The sequence below is a fragment of the Triturus cristatus genome, chromosome 11 (assembly GCF_964204655.1).
Source record: "Triturus cristatus chromosome 11, aTriCri1.1, whole genome shotgun sequence".
NCBI classification, from domain to species: domain Eukaryota; kingdom Metazoa; phylum Chordata; class Amphibia; order Caudata; family Salamandridae; genus Triturus; species Triturus cristatus.
The window spans coordinates 963,176,741-963,196,432 of NC_140594.1; the positions used below are offsets into that span (position 1 = coordinate 963,176,741).

General features: G+C 43.9%; 1 protein-coding gene across 3 annotated transcripts in view; it reads left to right on the top strand.

The window, feature by feature from the left end:
• Window positions 1-19,692, top strand: part of SLC16A14 (solute carrier family 16 member 14) — a 170,629-nt gene that overhangs the window by 100,600 nt on the left and 50,337 nt on the right. For all 3 annotated transcript variants that reach the window (XM_085634974.1, XM_085634975.1, XM_085634977.1), the window contains exon 3: window positions 18,169-18,312. In XM_085634974.1, the coding sequence (XP_085491100.1) occupies window positions 18,169-18,312 (144 nt within the window). The remainder of the gene's footprint in view (window positions 1-18,168; window positions 18,313-19,692) is intronic.

Sequence of the window (19,692 nt, forward strand, 5' to 3'; positions counted from 1 at the left end):
AGCCCAGAGGCTGAGAACCCAGCAGACTTCCTCTCACGGCACCTGGTGCCACTGGAGTATACAAGCCTTGACACCCAGGAGGCTGTCAAGAAAAAACCTCAACATGGTGTCACAGGCCTCTTGCCCCAAAGCTCTAAGTCTGAGTGACATCAACAAAGCAGCACAGTCTGTCCCATTTCTACAACGGGTGACGACTGCAGTTCACAGCAGAACATGGCAGAACTTTCTAATCGATGCCAATGACTGGTCCAGTCTGGACAGAGAGAGACATTAATAAAGATGTGGAGAGTGCGGGATGAATTCAGCACCACTCAAGACGGAACACTCCTGCGGGGATCCCGCATTGTAATTCCGATCACCAGCGGCAGCCGGCACAGGTAACCATGGGGGTGGGAGTGGGGGGAACTCGACAGACAACAGAATAGGTTTAATTTAATAATACCTATTCTGTCATCTGTCGGCTTTCCCCCCTGCTGTGCCCCACCCCATCGTGCTTCCCTGTGCCGGCAGTCGCTTCCGATCCCCCTACAGCGCAAGATGACACTATTAGCGCATGGAGGACACCAGGGCACCATGAAAATTAAGGCTCACATACGGGAGAAGGTAGGGTTTCCGAAACTGAAGGACCTCGAAGAGGAAACCGTCCGACAATCCCTGGCATGTCGATTGACAAGTCCTCCAGCAAGGCAAGGGCCCGTAATCACAGAAAGTCCACGTACTATCCCATGGTCCCAGCTGAGTCTTGGTTTCAGAAGCTTCCCTGATGGGAAGACAACGATGGTCCTAATTGACAGTTTCTCCAACTACCACATCGTAAAAGTGGTTGAATCAGCAGCATTTGCACATATGGCCCCTGTCCTGAACAAAATGTTTGCCACCTTCTGCCTACCCACCGAAATCAAGACTGACAAGGGACCACCTTTCCAAGGTGCTGTGTTCAAGGACTTTCTCACGCAACTAGGGCTACACCACCAGGGCGCATCACCCTTCCCCCCCATGGCCTCAAGCCAGTGGCGAAGCTGAGAGGTTCATGTGCACACTGAGAATGGCAATTTGAGGTGCAGTGGTTGAACAAACCGATCCGGTGCGCCATCTCCAGTGGTTCCTCCGAGAATACAGAGGAACGCCCCACTGCACAACACAGCAAGCCCCCTGGACTATGATGTTCAATTGACCTCACAGGGATACTATTCCTACCTACTCGTACTCGAGGACCGGACAAACTGATCTAGTTGCGGTTGCACTACGACGCGGAGCGGGGTGCTTTTACTGAAAATTACAGATTTGCTCACTTCGAAGCAAGGATACTAGACTCACTCACAGGCTAAAGCATGTGGGATGGAATTAACACATGGAAGAAGCTGAGATCCCAACCAGCCCCAGGGATCAAAGATCTGAAAGTCCTGCACCACCTGCAGAAGTAGGGGGACCGCGGTCGAGGTAGACTCACCCAGCCGTTCTCAACAACACCAATACAACCTCCTGCCAAATCCCTCACCAAGTCAGGAGCTCAGAGACTTTGTGTGTCACCCTTTCTGAACTGTATTCTTTAGAACCAAGTTGAGGAGGGATGTAGCAGGTTAACGGTCCTGCTATCCAGTGCTGCCAGAAGTGTAGTGCACGACATCCTCTGGCCAGGCGTGGCCGGAGGGAAGTTAATAAATGGGCGCGGACTGCACAATGTTTGGCAGCCGAACTAAGACACTGTGTATGTATGTTTGCGTCTTGTCGCATCAACCATGCTGCGACATAGGCCTCACTGAGTCCATCACCCAGTGGACTCAGGCCCTGGCACAAGCTGGACATGCACTCCAAAGGAGTTCTAACGAAAAACTGAAACATAAAAAAGAAAAGTAGTTCCATGTTGTCAGCTTTTCTCGAGACTGCCTTACATGCTTCCTAAAGGGAAACTGTGCACGGGAAACCTACTCCTTTGCAAACCTGTCCTAAAGTGGATTTTTTTTAAGCAGCATCCGTTCTTTTAAAGGACGTGGGCTGCTTTAAAAGAATGTTTTCGGTTTGGACAAACAAATGCAGGGATCTTTTTATGTTCTCCCTTGGAGACTACCATCCTCTTTGCAACTGTTCACTGTGGGTGTAGCAAATAACCATCTGCATATTTTGTGTTTATTAGACACACTGTTTTTCACCTTTCGTCGAATCAACATTTTGTAATATTATTTATTTGTACATAGGTGGCATCACAAAAGACAGGCAGGCCGCAAGAAGATGGTGCTCAATTTGGCCCCTCAGTTTTGCAGTCTGCCTGTACATACATCAGCCATATTTTTGTTACCCCCAATAAACTTGACATCAAATGCCCATTCCAACCATCCCTGCCTTCACACCATTATGACTGCACAACCACCAGTATACAGCCGCTCACCCTCTACCAGATCATCAAACAGCCACATCCATTCACCCACGCCCACTGTGCCAATTTATGTCCATACATCCACAAGCAAATTCCCAGATAGCCATCATTATACACTTTTACAAATACCAGCACACCTACCATCAAAACACAGTCACACCCACCATTATATGGTTCAAAGTGGTTGTAAGGGCAAGATTCTTTTTATAGTTCATACAGGAAAAAAAATTCCAGTCAGACAAAAGATCATTTTGTTTGAAGTTTCTTTAAGGTATATTCACTCTGTGCATGAGAGTGCGTGAGAGACAGCCAACACGTGTTTAACCCCTTTACATGGCCATCCGGCCTGGGGCTTCCTCAGGGCTGTAAATACATTCGTAGTGTGTGTATGTACAGCCCTGAGGAAACCCCAGGCCAGATGTATAGAGATGGCTGCGTGGTCATCTCTAAATTTGGCATTTGGAATATGTAACAATTTCCAAGATCCCTTTCAGTTCAGGTTCAGTTTTCAACTTTATTACGGTTCTTTAAACCATAGAAGCATATGACAACATTATGGACAAACAAATAATAACATTATCCAAAATATTGTAGTTGGATCAAATGGTTAAGATAATAAAACTATTTTTACAAGTAGAAAAATCAGTTAAAACAAGTAAAATCAATATGTTCCCAGACACAGTCCATCTAGGGCTTTATCGAATAAATAAATCCAGCAGCTAACACATTTCCATTCAAAATACGGTGTTGCATCTATCAACACACGTGGACCCTACGGCCATCGTGGGACACAAGTAAGATAACTGGTCTAAAGTAAAAGCAGGTATAGAGTTAAAGCAACAAACTCTGCTTTCCTCTATATACCCACACTGTGTAGAAGTATCGACTAACACCAGATACTACTGTCTGGCTAGTGTCCATTCTCAAAATACAGTAAGCCACCCGGTATGCCCTCACACCCCATAGAGCTGGGTCTGGTGGCTCAGTGGACTAATGCGTCTGCTGCAGGGGCCTGTGTTCGACCTCATGGTCACAGGTTCAAATCCCGGCGGGTCCACTCAGCTTTTCATCCATCTGAGGTCGATAAAATGAGTACCATTGAGTTGGGTAACAATAAACATCTGTTATTCAGCGCCAAGATACCCTTAGTGGTGAACGTGCGCTTTACAAATAAACATGTTATGTTATGTTATGTTAGAGTGCACAGCAGATTGATTAATCTCTGCCTTGGTCTGACATAAGCTGGACAAATGAAGAGAACATGTTTAACATCCTCAATTGCGTGTTTACAAATATCGCAGTTTGGGTAACTAGCTTGGCAACACTTCCGTCTATGTGTGAAATTATTTACATGAAGTGTTCCCAGTCTGAACTTAATGTACAATGTTCGCCCCATAGGTGTTTGAATCTGGTCCATGTAGGCTTCCTTGGTAGGGAGGACTTTACAGGCCAAAAAAGTATCTACCAACCCCGCAGAGCTCGCTTTTTGGCATTGATTGCTTATTCTCTCATCCCAGAAGGCAGTTTTAACTCTTCTGTTTGTGTCTGCCCCCATTGATGATGGGTTACTCCAAAAATTGCTTAAGCCCAAGTCAAATAGATGCAATTTGACAAGTTTTAGCCAGGGGATGAGGGCAGCATTTCTATGGTGCATGATGTCCTCCAACGCTAAACTATAATGGAAAATCTCAGGAATCAACCACAGCCTCACTCAATGGAGAAGCGGTTTTAACACTGCTAAGGCAGCCATCATTTTTAGTCTATTGTTGTAGAAAAGTGGGAGGGAGGGTGTGCTCTGCGGAAGGCTAAATAGGGATCTCAAAAAATTGCTTTCCTTATTGATCAGGCCTTTATTATCAGAAGAACCCCAGACGTTAGCACCATATAGAGCAGCAGCCTGAGCCTTTGCCCTATCTACCTCGATACCTGGGGATGCTGACTTAGGGGTGGTTGCCCTGTATTTCTTAGTAATGGCAGAGGCAGAGTGTAAGATAACTGCCTCACTCTTTTCTGTCTACGCTTTCATGGCCTGCTCTCATCGATAGTAGTCTCCAGGTAGTCGGATTTACCTACAACCTGGAGGGACTCCCTGTTAGACCTGGCACCTTGGCGTGGGTCTCCGTTCCATTTTTTGCTGTTGCCTCATGTGTTTTTGCTGGTGTTAGATGCTTTGGGCACTGTGCCACTGCTATCCAGTGCCACAGTGCAAGTGCTCCCTATTGTAAATTGATGTATGGATTAGTGATTCCATGATTGACTGGTTTGGTTTACCTGACAGACCCTAGTACAGTACACCAGGAGTGCCCAGGGCTAGTAATCCAAATGCTGCTGGTGGGCTTGCAGCACTGGTTGTGCCACCCACAGAAGCAGCCTATAAAAGTGTGTCTAAGGCCTGCCATTGCAGAGCTTGTGTGCAGTCTGGTACTGCCATGCTGACTGGGCAAGTGCACCCACTTGCCAGTCCCTAAACCTTCCCTTTTCTTCATATCAGACACCCCTATGGTAAGCCCAGGGGCAGGGTGCATTGTAAGTATAAGGAAGGACAAGCCCTGGTGTGTGTGGCATGTCCTAATAGTGAATTACAGCCATTTTCGTGTTTCACTATTGCAAGGCTACCTGTTCCCCATAGGCCAGAATGGGCAGTTTGATTATTACATTTTATAATCCTAACTGACTCAGGGAACATGATAGAAATTCGAGTTTAGCATGCCGGAACTCAGAATGATAAAATACATCTTTTAGTGAAGTTGGTTTTAACATTCTGTGTTTGAAAATACCACTTTTAGAAAGTAGGTATTTTCTTGTCTAACCATCCAGACCTGCCTCTGCTAGGCTGTGTATTCCTTGTCTGGAGTTTGAGTGACAGGGGCTGGGGAAATTCCAGGAGACAGGGTGAGTCAGCACAGGACTGAATAGAGACATCTGCATCTAGATGGGTGGGAGGGGTTGCACCTGGGACCTGAATAGGGCTGTGTCTTCCCTCCACAATGCTGGCTCCACCTCCTGTGGTGCGTCTGATATCTCTGCCCTGCACTCTGAAAGGAAAGAAGGAGTCTTGTCAACAAAGTGCTCCAGGGCTGACCAGAACTGGTTTGGACTAGGCAAAGGCTTCTCTGCCTTCAGAGAACAAAGAGAAACTGGGTATAAATATTCGGACCCAAACCCAAGAACTTTAGATCACTTTGGGAAACAAGAAGACATTTTTGCTGAGGAGCAGTACCAGAGAGACTGAGGAGAGACTATCCCTAAGCTTGAGGTATTGGCCTGCAGTGGTTGCCTGACTGCCAAAGAGAGGAGAAAAGGAACTTTGTGTACTTTATTCAACTTGTGAAGGATCTCCAAGGGCTTGAGAAAAGAGCTTGCCTCCTGCTGAAGTCTCAGGGACAACAGACTTCACCCACCAGCTCCCCAAGAGTTCTTTGGAAGTGCCTGCTGTTTTGTGAGGCTTTCTGAGGGACTGTGTGTCTCAAGGAGCTGGACGTGCGACTCACGAGCAAGAAGTGTGTCACCAAACTGCTGATGCCGCTTCACAACACGAAGCGCCTCGCATCGCCAGAGAAAAGGATCGACGTCGCAGCAGATGCCGCCGCATCACCGGGAAGCGTGTCGCAGAAGAATCGTGAGTCATCGCAGGTCCACCGAAGTGCCTCGCATCGCCAGGGGAGAGGATCGACGTCACATCAGATGCTGCTGCATCTCCAGGAAGCGTGTCGCAGGGCATGTCGCGGCTCTTCGCCGGGGAAGAGGATCGACATCGCAGCAGATGCCATTGCATCCCTGGGAAGCGTGTCGCAGGGCCTGTCGCGGCTCGCATCGTGTGGAAACATCTCGCATCGCCAGGAGAGAAGATCGATGTCGCAGCAGACGCCGCCGCATCCCTGGGAAGCATGTTGCAGGGCCTGTCGCAGCTCGCATCGTGTGGAAACATCTTGCATCGCCGGAGAAGAGGATCGATGTCGCAGCAGACACCGCCGCATCACCAGAAAGCTTGTTGCATCAAGAAGAAAGAACCATCTTTGTTTCTTTGCACCAGATCTTCAACGCATCACCGTCCTTGCAGCGCTTTCATTGTCTTACGTTACGCATCTTAAGGTACATTAAACTCTGAGTGTCGCATTTACCATCTTAAGAGAACTAAGCTAATTCTACCATTTTAAGTACAGTATTGTGGATTTTTGTCGTTTGTGGTCTTGTGATAAGTCTATCTAAAGAATACTTATTTTTAATATAAAACCTGTCTGGTGTCCATCTGTAGTGTTGTCACTTGGTTACTGTATATGTTCACAAATGCTTTACACACTGCCTCTGAGATAAGCCGGTCTGCTTGTGCCAAGCTACCAAGGGGGTGAGCAGGGGTTATTTTAGGAGTGTGCCCCCTTACCCTGACTAGACGCAAGGGCCCCTACTTGGACAAAGGTACCTACCTCTGCCAACTAGAGACCCCCAAATCTAACACTCCCCACTCAGCTGAAAATTCCCTCTATAGGATTTGTGCAGGTTGAACAACATGATCTTTATTTTAGAGGTGTTCACATCCAGCCCACAGATAAGACAAAACTCCTGGAATTTGTTCAGAAGATTTTGGAGCCCAGTTGGGGTACGGGAGAGGAGAAGAGAATCGTCTGCAAATAAGAGCACTGAGGTGGAGCAGCCAGCTAATTTGTGGGAGACGTTTGTACACTCACCTAGAAAAAACCCACATCATTGACATATAGTGAAAAAAGTGTGGGTGTGAGTACACAACCCAGCCTTACTCCTTGCTGCACCAGGATGAGATAAGTCAGATCACCACCGGACCCTATCTAACCTTTGCTGTGTTGTTACTATGAAGCCTTATGAGGTTGTACAGCAGAGATTGATCAATACCCAAAGTGCTGCCTTTGGACCAGGTTCAAGGCTGCACTGAGGTCGAAAAATGACAGAAAGTGGTGGTCCCTAGAGAGGCAGAAGTATTTGGATGTAATGAGGTTGAACTGAAAAAAGTTGATCGACTGTACCTACCCTAGAGGGGAATCCCGCCTGGGAAGGTGTCAGGATGTCTGCCTCATCCATCCAGACCTGTAATCTGGCCAGGATCTGACAGCAGAAGATCTATTGCAAATTATCTAAAAGAATAATGGGCCGGTAGTCATTTTAGGAACCTCAGTCTCCCTTTTTGAAGATTGGAATGGTCTCAGCATTTTTCCAGGACTCTGGGACCTGTCCACTTGCCAGTATATAGTTTGATAGTGTAGTGAAGACAGGGTTTTGCCTGCACACATTGCTATGTTAGCATAAGCGTTTTAGAAGTTAAACGCCATCTTGCCACTTTGCCACTTTTGCACACGACACTACACGCAACTGTTATTATAAGTAAAACTGCTTGCTTGCTTTTTCTTCACATGAGAACGGTCTGTTTTTCACATCCCTAGACTTACACCGCGACCTTAGTCTGAACACTGTGTAGAGAAGCCTTCAATGTCAAATAACAATGTATGCTGTTGAATTCAGGTTGATCGGCCCACGTTCTAGACACAACAAGCACACAACTGCAAATATCTGAAACTCAGGTGCCTTTAATATTGCATTGCATGCATGATGCTGGCACTTGGAGAAAACCTTTCCAGACACAGAGAGCAGTGCTGATCCTGTGATGTGATTCACCTAAGCTGATCTTGGAGGTATGGGGTTCCCTATTCAAACCTAGAGACCTTCTATTATTATAAAACTAGCTTTTAGCCAGGGGAGGGTGGTACACAAGGTGCTAAAGGACCCATTTCCACTATCATTATAATATGATTTCTCCCTTTGTGTTTTATGGAATTGTAACAATGCTGATGGTTTTATTTCTAATCATTTGTCTGCTTATGTTAGCCAAAATACTGCATCTTAGAGCACATAGTGAAAAATAAACATTTTCCGTGTCTCTGATTAGTCATGTTGTGGACTGATATGAGAATAAAAACAAAAGAGTGTTCTCGATTCCCACCATTCCTGAGAGTAACCTAAGTCGCTTGTTCTGGGTTGTCTAATCATTGGTAGCTTCGCTGTAGTACGGAGAACAAATGAGACACTGATGCTAGTCGGATAGGGGTTCTGGGTACTAAGGTGAGTTTTTTGGTACACCACAATTCACTGAGGTCCTGGTTTCCTGCACATAGTTCTGTGCATGAGCAGAATCCCTGCAACAATAGTTCATTAATGTAAAAACCCACATATGGGGTTGAGAACTAAAAAGGTCCCCCGGATTGCTATCAGGGCCCAGAGGCTTCCCAGGGGGCATATCTGAAGTTGCTCTGAGGGTTTCCTTGAGATACAATTGCAGCAGGGGGGTCTTGAATTCAGTTTCCTGTTCCCGGGCTCGGGCTATGTGATCATGTGAAGAGATGTGCCAGAACTTCTGGGAATCATTTTTACTGGATGCCTCAACTTGGGCTTGTCAATTTACATCCACCCAGATTTGTTTAGAGCTGATGGTCAGTTGTTTGTAATTTGTTTGGGCAACCCAGGTTTCCTCATGATCTCCTCTTTTTATGGCCGCAATTAGTGTGCACATAACCTGACGGCACTCTTTATTGTACCATGACGGGGGCTGCCTGGGTGAATGTTTGCCCTTGAGGGCCTTAGTACAGTGGGACTTTAGGGCACTAAACACAATGGGATGGTAATTAATAACTAACCTTCCCATGAATGATCAATGAGTGGTTTAAGGATCTCATTAAATGCATTAAAGATGTCAGTTAGGGTGTTTGTGTCAAGCGATAATTTATCCCTTTTTACTGACTTCCTATTGTTATTCAGACTAACCTTAATATCAGACTTCTGACCCAGAAGATTAAGATTCCATGGATAAGAAACACCCAACTTAAGCTGCAGGGAGCTGTGATCACTATCCTTTCGAGGGAATATTTCAGAATTGACTACTACATGCCATAGCTCTAAATCCCAGAAGATATTCTCAATTCTGCTGTGACTGGAACCCCATGAAAATGTGTGAGCACATTTTAGGTCTGACGGAAACCTCCTGCATGCACAAATACCTTGGTTCAATGATAGAGTGAAGAGTTGCATTGCTGCCTTTGAACAAGAGGAAATGGGTTCAATCTCAAGAGGGTGAATGCCTCTGGCCTCGTCTTCCAAGCTAAAGATGGATGATAAGCCATCCAACGGCTTGAATGTGACATTGAAGTCACCTGCGATAACCAACGGACAGCGAACATCGCTCGAGATCAAAAGGCATGCCAATTGATGTAACGTGGGAGAGTCCTTATTGCCGGGAGAAGAACAATAATAGGCGTTGTATAAGTCAACCTGGTTCCTTTGCAGCTTCTCAAAGAGAGACCCTGGATGTCACAACTATGGGTTGCTAACGTTTTTACAGTTAGGTCTATGCAATTCTTAACTTGTACAATGAGGCCACCAGAAGGGCGACCAGCTTTAGAGGGGATGACTTCTATGCTATAGTTAAAATACCCTGCTCTAAAGCATTTTTCCTGTGCTCACGTTTCCTGCATGATAACTATATTATGGATATCGATCAAAGACCCCCACTCAGGATCCATAGTTTTCCTCTTGAGGCCTGCGATATTCCAGGACAACAATGGTTTTGTGGGTTCTTCGACTAGTGGTACTACGATGGGCTTGTTGGGAGTTCCCAGTGATGACTGCCCTGCTGTGGGGTAATCACAAATAAGTGGAAAATCCCTTTCATTACGTTATCACTACATCAATAGTTGAGTTTACCCAAAATCAGAAGACTGATGAAATGACCAATTAGGACCCAACATGTATTTCTTGCTATTAGGTCATTATTTGTGTGATAAAAACCTGTGCATTCATTCACAAGGGCCAACTGTCAAACTTAAAACTGCAGCTCATTGGTTCCTTTGAAGTTCAAAGTTTCTTAGAATATTATTGTAGTCATAGTCAATGTTAAACGAAAATGTAACTTCTGAATCGGCTGCTTACTAACATTAAAATTATGAAACTTTGGCACTGTTAAAACAGAAACTTAATGTGGCATTCGAAAGATAAGGTCATTCAGTTAGTGGTGTTACTCCTCAATGAATGAGGTATAAAAGAGGGCATTAAAGTAAGATATTAAAAAAAACATGTTCTCTAAATAATAATCTAGATGTAGACCTACGTGCTTACATTAGCAAGAAATTAAGGTTTTAGGTTCAATCTTTATGGCAACGTGGCTCAGCAGCACCTGCTCTTGGCGCACTAGTAAGCAGTTTAAAATGTGTGCGTTAACCACAAAGTATGTTGTAAAACAGGTTAGTATACATTCAAAATACATTATCTGTGAAAAGATCAGTGAGGCATAAAATAATTGTAGTGGCATTACTGTTAGGGCGGGGCTGTGTTGCTAAGAAAGGTATTATGCTTTCGAAGAGAAGATTAAGTGCTCGTTGGCAGGGGTTAGAGTTTCGATGGATTGCGTCAATGTGTCATTTAAAGATGGAAGTTAAGCAGAGAATACCTTTGTAATGGAACGGAAATATATGTTAGATGCCTGTGGGTGCTAATACGTAACAACTGAATGGAATCATAATGCACAGAGAGCTATAAAGTGTGTTACTAGCAAATTGTTTAGTCCTAATCTGTGTTTTCAAAGCTCTGTGAAATTAAGAATATCAACAAGGATCCTCAGATTTAATATCACCTTTAAGTGCGATTTGATTTTTTCTTCTTATGTTCTTTTCTGAACCACAATGTGCTTTGCTATGTTGTTATGTTATTTAGATTCGTTGAGTGCACTAATCACCTGTGAGGGTATTCAGACGCTTGAGCAGGTGTGTGGGTGTGTGGTCCCCTCGGAATGATTCGAAGAGTCAGGTCTTCAGCCTCTGAAGTGAGGAGGAGGCCCTAATGTGCTGAGGGATGTCTTTCTGTGTTTTGGGTGTGATGTAGAAGAACGAGCGACTTCCTGCTCTGCGTTAGTGAGTGCAGGGATTTGAGAGTGAACTCCGAGCACAGGTATCTTGCAGGCTGGTGAAAGTGCATGCAGCTGCTCAGGTATGCTTGTCCAATGTTGTGTAAGGTTTTGTGTATGTGTGCGTGAGGTGTTTAATTGGCTGAGTTTGTGAATGGGGGCCAGTGGAGCTCATTGAGGTATGGTGTGATGTGGATGCGGCGCAGGAGGTCAAGTTGGAGTCCTGTAAAGGCATTCTGGATGGTCTGAGGTCTTTGTATGAATTACTAGGAGATTCCGGCGTAGAGTGCATTGCCAAAGTCCAGCCTGCATGTGATGAGTGCTTGCGTGAGGGTCCATCTGCTGTTCTGAGGCAGCCACTTGAAGGTTTTTCTTAGCATGCGTAGGATGCGGAGGCAGGAGGTGCTCACTGCGTTAAATTGTGCCATCATGGTGAGCTTGTTGTCTTAAAATCCTCTACTAAAATCACTCCTGAACCTAGTTTCCCACTTAGCCAAGGTAATAATTGTTCCTCAAGTTTGAGCGGGATTTTCAGCTGAGGGATTGCAGGCACAGGCCCCCTGCCTCAAAATGAGCACTCAGCTCCAACTAATCCTGGAGCTGGTAACAGCATGAGAGCAGCTCCAGGGTTGGTTAGATTTGCATACAGGAAGCAAACCACTTTCCTTTCCTGCTCATCGTTTTTGGGAGAGAAGAAAGGCAACATACCAGTGAGATTTACGGTACGACACACCCCACCACTTTTTTAAAGTTGCTAGCTGCCCCTGGATACTTGCTAACAGCTGTTCATCCCATTGGACTCCCATCTTAGCTCTTCTTTACTACCTGGGCAAGTGGATGGTAAATAAGGAAAATAAATTACTGGAGTGGGAGACAAATAACGGCTTTTTAACCTCCGGGTGTATTCAGAAACAACTGTGTCTCCGAGCTTTGTCATCCTTATTGTACCCATGACAGTCCTGATGTCACAGTGTTTAGGTGTGTTTGTCTATGCAGTTGGGGGAAGAGGCCATGTGTTGAGCACATAAGAGAGGTGTGTAGAATAGTATTGCAATTTCTCACAATTTCAACTCATCTAGCTGACCTAGATTGACTTGAGTGCATCACCCACACACCACCCATTCGTTACAGTTATGCTGATCAATAAGTGTACTATGCACAAATATGCATTCTTTACATGTTGTGTAACCTTACAGCTACTTATACCAAATAATACTAATTTGAACTAGGCTGATAGATCATCAGAGTAATTGAGAGTAGATGTCCTTGGAGGTACTGAACTCATTTCATGGCAATGAAGGGCAGTGATCTGTGTTGATTCTGAGTGGTAGGTCAGTTATTGGTTCTGGGACACCTGACATAGACCTCTGCTTCCACTTGCAGGGTATACCCTGTACCTCCATCGGATATTTCAGACCCCGAATACCATACTCAGCAATGGCTGGTAAGCCTTTTGTTCCGGCCATGGAGTGAGCCCACACCTAACCTATGTGCCTCCAACTAACCAGGCCTTCTTGGTTTAGGCCCCTCTCGTGGAGATAGCTACTAGAAATTTGGGTCACCCAATTAGTATGTCACTTCCAGTCTCGTTTAAAAGCAGGAGCTGTGTTTGGAAGGGTCAAGGTATGCATGCAGAATGTTGTGGAATTGTTGCGATGCAGGACACTGAGCAGACTGGAACTACATCCATTGCTGCAGGGAACCTCTGCCGCCCAGGCTGAATTTCTACTTCTAGTGCCTGGAAGATGAGGAAAAGACCTGCTGTCTCCAGTTTAAGGGACACAATTCACAACCACATCAGAAGTAGAGCTGAAAACAGAGAGGAGAGGGCATTTGTAGCACCTTTCACAAACATGCATCAGTCACTTGTGTTAATCTCTTTAGGAAAGCATTTAGTATTTTTTAACCTAAAGACAATGGATGGCTGGCTGGCCATGGTGTCCCCTAAATAATAGCTTGAAGTACTAGAAATATACTCACAGTATATGGGTAAAAAAATCAAATTGTCTTGGTAAACACAAGGAAGCCTGTAGTAGGAATTAGGAACAGCTCTTGGAGTAGGTGCTCCAGGAGCTAAGTAACGGATGATGTTATTCACTATGTGGAGGCATCTTTTACACTGGAGTTTGTGAAGGCCTACCCCTTTATTACAGATGGAAGTGAGTTCGTCATCAGAAGTGTGCTCAGTAACAAAAGTGTAGTTCAAAGCCCAGTGCTCAAGAATGGAGGTGGAATAAAAACTACCAGGTGAGGAGGCCGTCTTGTTATGCTCCCTACCTGGTGCTCCATGACACATTTTTTGTTTTGCAGAGGGTGTGAGGCCATAGTTATCCTGCAGTGTCTTTCTGCCCTAGCTACCTGAATATTCCTCCTGCTGTTCCGTTAGCCTCCTGAAGGAATGTCCAGATTCTCCCTTATCACCAGCCCTCCTGTATACTGGCTGTGATTTCTGGAAAATGGGTAGGGTACCACTTCACACACATCACCTTTCCTCCTGCTTCCTGATTTAATGGCAGCTCCATAACTGAACCTCACCTCCCAAGTTTGAAACCTACTCTGGGATAGCATTTGAGATATGGCCCCTAGGGCAGGCAAAGTGGCATCAGATGTTGTACGCAGAGTGTGTGGAGCCTCTGAGGCATCAATTCCAGTTATTAATTATAACACCTGATAATGGCCAAATAATGTTTATAGCCACTCAGTTGCAGTTTGCTATTTCCTAAGAACGGTTGTCGGACTTAGGAGGTGTCCACATATTTCATATATTCATGGGTGCAATACATTGTAAAGAAAAGAAGAACTCAAATTCCAAATTGGCTCAATTTGTAAATTTCAATATCTAGCAATTAACTGTGACAATTTAGCTGTAATAACCCAAAATGTTCTCAATAAACTCAATGGCTCTGACTATTCTATGTATGAATGTGCACATCCTTATTTGTTCTGTTGACTAAAAGAAGGGTTTGGAATCTTCAGATTTGGGGCATCTGAATACAGATATCCTCACAAAGTAGAAGGGATTCCTCCTGCTCCCCCCTTGGCTTTACACCACATACCCAGCCTTGTGCATGCCCACATCCCCCTTTAAGCTCTATAGCTAGAGGAAGTCTGTACTCATACTTTGTTAGTTGTTCCAGTGGTCCTCATGGTTGGGGCAACCTAAAGTAGGAGAGCCTCTCAAATCAGCTGTGCTCCTCCATTTCTCCAATTGGCTCTCCATCCTTTTTCCCTGTCATCTGCCCACCCACATCACCTTCCAAGCTATATCTGCTGACACGCAAAGCATACCACCAACAGTCCTGCAGACTACTCCTTAGATTCATACATTTTGTGGACGAGTAAGCAGTGCACTCTTTGCTTAGTGGGTTTGGATTTGAACTATACTGTTGAATTTGTAAATTGTGAGTTATAAAATACTCATTTTTAATGTTAAAAACCTGGTACTAGATCAACAGTTCGCAACAGTTCTCAACCTTTTTGATTTCTGTGGAGACCCTTCGGAAAGATGGGGACCCTGTCCTAAGAAATTTCTAAGTTTTGAACCACTAAACACAAAAATAGAGAAACAATATACATCAAATAAATACACAAATTATGAAATATTTTATTTACATTACAAATAATAAATATACAAAAAACGTCTGTACTATCCAATGGTGGTCTGACATTTGTACCCCTTTTAAAATGGAACCTAAAAAACGCTGATGATTTTTATTATCCGAGTTTTTAATGTTTTTTTAAATGTTGTTATTATAATAGTTTTTATTCTGGCTTAATTTGTTTCCCCATTCAGGCTTTGTATCATATCATATTCGGTGTTTTATGAAATATTTTTGTATTGTGCTTTTATGGCTAATGTGTTGAATAAAGCTTGTTTGGATTGGAGATGCGCTAGGGGTCACATTTATCAGGAATGCACAAGTATGCTGATGCCATGCATTGTCACATTGGTTAAAGAACTATAAAACTGGATTTCGTGGCTCAATCATTGGGAGTCGTAGATAAAGTTCTACCAAAGCCTGGGAAAACCCTACTCTTATCACTACTGAACTGAGATTAAAAAATACTCATCAATGGCATTCCCAACCGGTTAGAGTTACTAGGCCCAGTCTGTGTTATTTTGTTTAAAAAAGACATGTGCTGGAAGCAGGTATTACAAAGGCACTGAGGAAATTTCACCTGATCAGGACTGAGGGCCTCCCTAACAAAGGGGATAAAGCCCTGCTAACACTGCGCACTTAAAGCATTCATCTCCTTTGGCCAGAAGTGTTTATGAAAGGTTATGAAGAGAGTAAGATTATTTCCTAGCTTGATTCACTTGATAAAAGCATTGAATATAGTCTTATGGACCACCCTCATAGCCTTATCGTCGAGCGTAGCTGGACTATACTCCCCATTAAAGACCCGCTCCAGCATTCGACGGGGGCCTTAAACAAGGAAGCGGGACTTTAATGCAGGTATAGTCCAGCTACGGTCGACGATAAGGCTATTAGAACATTTCACAACTAGAAGGCAGAATGTTCTAACAAATAAAACAGAGGCCTCATTGAGCTAAATGGGATTGAAATCCGCTCGGACTCAGTGAGGCCTTTGTTCAGAGTAACAGCTGTGAACAAACATTGGAGTGTTGGAGCTCCGGGTTTTTACCGGTCATTAGATGCCCGGAGCACTCTATTGTTTTTAATGGAGCTCCTTAAATTGCAAAGTTCTAATAATTCATTAGCGAATATGAAAACAATAGATGACACCACTGCAAGCTTTCCTGTCTATGGAAACGCAAGACAAGGGTGGCTGCTACCCTTGGTGCCTTTCGCTCTTTACATTGAGCTGTTAGCTATGAGTAAAGAAAGAGACATATACTATCCCATATCAGTAGGTTCACAGAATAGTCTTATAGTACTATGCGCAGACATCGGCCCAGATTTGCTAAGGCTTTGCGCTGGTGCAAAGTGATGGCAAAGCTTCACATGGTACTTACTATCAAGGTGCCCCTTCTTCAGATCAAACACTGCTATGTATTGCTTTGAGTTTAGTGGATATTACTGGGGCAGATCAAGGCAAAATCCCAAAGAATTTGAAGCAAATCCCAAACTACTTAGATAGTTGTACCGGGCTTTGTGTAAAAACGTAAAGCTTACTTGAAACAGGAATAAACACGGTGTAATGCGTTCATTAAAAAAAAAAACTATAAATTGCTTGTGTGCTGAACTGCATAACACAGATGCAATGCCTCCGAATCTTCTCAGTTTGTCTAGGTATAGGAATTTGTACTGGAAGAGTATGCTCCCAGTACAAATTGTTAGCTAGACAACGCACACGTATCCCTGCACCAAGGTTCGAGACTATGCATTGCTAAACACAGCTTTGTTGGAGTACCAGCACAGGGATGACATTCAGCCGGTCATTCTTAGTAGATATGGCACTAGACTGTGTTTTCTCACTTGTGCAACACAGAATTGGTTGCTACTCTGCTTTGCGTGAAAAATTGTCAAATCTGGGAAAATTTAGGAATATCAGGAAAATCAATGCGTTACTAGCCTAGTAGCCCATGTCTTGTACATTCTACTGCTGGAAACAGTGAAGGAGTGTCGTCTGGCTGCATGCTTCAAAATCATTTGGAACAAACGTGAAGTGTACTCGTTGATAGGAAACTTTATAAGGATAACTGACATCAGGTGGTGTTCAATATTTCGATTTTGAACCAAAGGCAAATGCGCAATCATTTCCTTTAAACAAAGTGGGGATGGTCATATTTGAGTGACCAGAGACCTCAAAGTCCTGTGTCGCAATGCTTAAAATGTTAGTAATCCTTATATAGTAATACATAATTTCCAATGTACCACAACATTTGACTTAGATGGATTGTGAGGGCTGAAAGTCACCCAGTTTAAGGTAGATCAAGCAGATGGTTGGGAACGTAAATTGAGCTTCTGGAGAATGCAGCTGGTCGATTTCAGCTACTTCGCCACACACATGCATGGCCAGGCTATGGATGGCTACCAGGAGGGAGTCTTTATTTAAAGATGCCGTATTTTGGGAACTATGAACTTTGTAACGCATACTGGCCTTGCAATGAATAATACACATATATACGTTCAAGTGTGCCAGCCATTTACTGTGTTCCCTGTTTCTTTAATTCCCTGATATATGCCTAGATAGTAAGTTATGGGATAGGTAGTGTCAAGCAGCAGAATTCAGTGGTAATGTGTTGACATGTATGACGGAGTCTGGGCTCTTGACCTAGACAGCAGGAGAAAATGCTTATAGACTGACTCGGTGGAAAGGAAATTGGATTTGTGACACTCACCTACCAAAAAGGTCTCAAAAAGCGGAAAACTTACGTTTGTACACTTTCAGAAGTTTTTCGATACAGAAATCGGAAATTTCCCTGATGCTAAGGATTCTGGGTACTACCCTTCAACTAGGCTGCTCACACTCTGCCATCGAAACCCTTTGGGAAAGGTGGACGGGTGTGTGGTAGAGTTCACTAAGCTACTTACTGAGACTTGTATACAGTGCCTTATATCCCAGCTGTGGGTGCAAAAAGCCCTGGTTCTCACAAATGGCAGCAAGATGGTACTCCAGCAGAATGAATTTGTTGAACAGGTAGTATTAAAAAATGATACTTAGATAAGTGGCAATAGATGGGAAAAAGAAGTTGAACCAAACATTTGGCGATTGTACCTCAAATGGTAGGAGAGTAGAGAAGAGAGACCCAATGGAACCTAACTATGTGTGACTAGAAACATTTTATAAGCTCAAATGTGATATTTCATTATGGTGAAATGCATAAAACATTAGTTTTTTTCCGAAAAATAAATATTGCATAGTTATGTAACTTTAAGAAATCTAATTTTCCTTTGATGTTTCACAACAGGACCTTTCATTGGTTTGCTTATTAACACATGTGGATGTCGTATGACAACGATCTTTGGAGGAATACTGAGTGCCCTGGGTTGGATCCTGAGCGCTTACGCCACAAATGTGCTTTACCTCTTTATCACATTTGGGGTCTTAGCTGGTGAGTCTCAATGCTTGCAGCTGATTTTATATTTATTACAACTGTCTAAATACAAGTCTCAATTTAGTGCTAAACAAACATGGATTGAAACTGAAGGGCTTTGTCAGTTGAGCATCTCCGTTTGGCCATCCACTAACGGACAATATTCCTACTTCCAGTGCTTATTGCATGGGCTCGAATTGGAGCCTATCAGATAGGGCAAATGAATCATTGAAGATACGTGATAGTACAAACTCATTATGGGCCAGTTTTATCAAGTGATTGCATTGCACTTGCGTCATGCAGGGTGTCACAAGGGCAACATAATCCATAAATCAGATTTACCAAGAAACACAAGGTAACCTTGCATGGCACTGGATTGCTTAGTAAATCTAGAATAATGCAAGGCAGTGCAAGTCGCTGTCTTATGTTACTCTGCCCTGGGAAGGCATTCCATGTGTGCAGTATGTATGCCCCCACGCATCCACCCATTAAATCGGGCGCATTCACAGGTGATAGACCTGGGAATGCATCAAAATGCTATGTCTTCCCAGGAGAGGCATAAGGAAGAGAAATATCTTTATCTTTTTTTGTTGTTTCCTCTTTCTACGTCTACTGATTCTGTAGCACACATAGAAAGAGGAAAAAGCCTTAAAGGATTTTTTTGTGCAGGAAGGTGTTCCTTACTGCACAAAACAATCCTGCCTCGAACGCAGGCACCCGTGCACTATGGCACTAAATGCCCCTGGTCCCGATCGCATTCCTGGTGACCTATACAAATCAGAACCTGGGCTAAGGGCTAGTTATGTGAACATCCTCTCTAATGCAATAGCAAGGGGTGGGGAGAACTCGGATACCTGGAGAGGGGCTTAAATAATCCCAATATTTAGAAAAGGAGATGCCAATTGTCCATTAAATTATAGGCCTATTAGCTTAGTAGATAACCTTAAAAAAAGATTCACCAGGCAGATTTTAAATAGATTGCAAGAGTGGATGGGAGAACAAAGGATTTTAACTCCCTTTCAGGCAGGATTAAATGCTAAAGTTGGCATTTTATATCAGGTTTTTAAATGTGCCCTCCTTTATTTAAAATGTGTCCTGCTGGGTAACTAGAAACTCTAGGTGGCATTTGTTGACCTGCATGCTGCATTCAATTTCATACCCCGGGAGAGTCTCTGGAAAGTACTAGCAGGCATGGGAGTTCCAGGTGGGTTAATTAAATTAGCTAGGTTACATGGAAAAAAGTACGCACAGGCCAGGTGGGTTGATACAGGTGAGTTGACAAAGCGCATCCCAGTCGCAAGAGCTGTTCGACAGGTGTACACCCTGGCCCCCACCTTATTCCCCTTATATATAAATGATGTGGCTGAGGAACTGACAAAGAGTGTTAATGATTCTCCC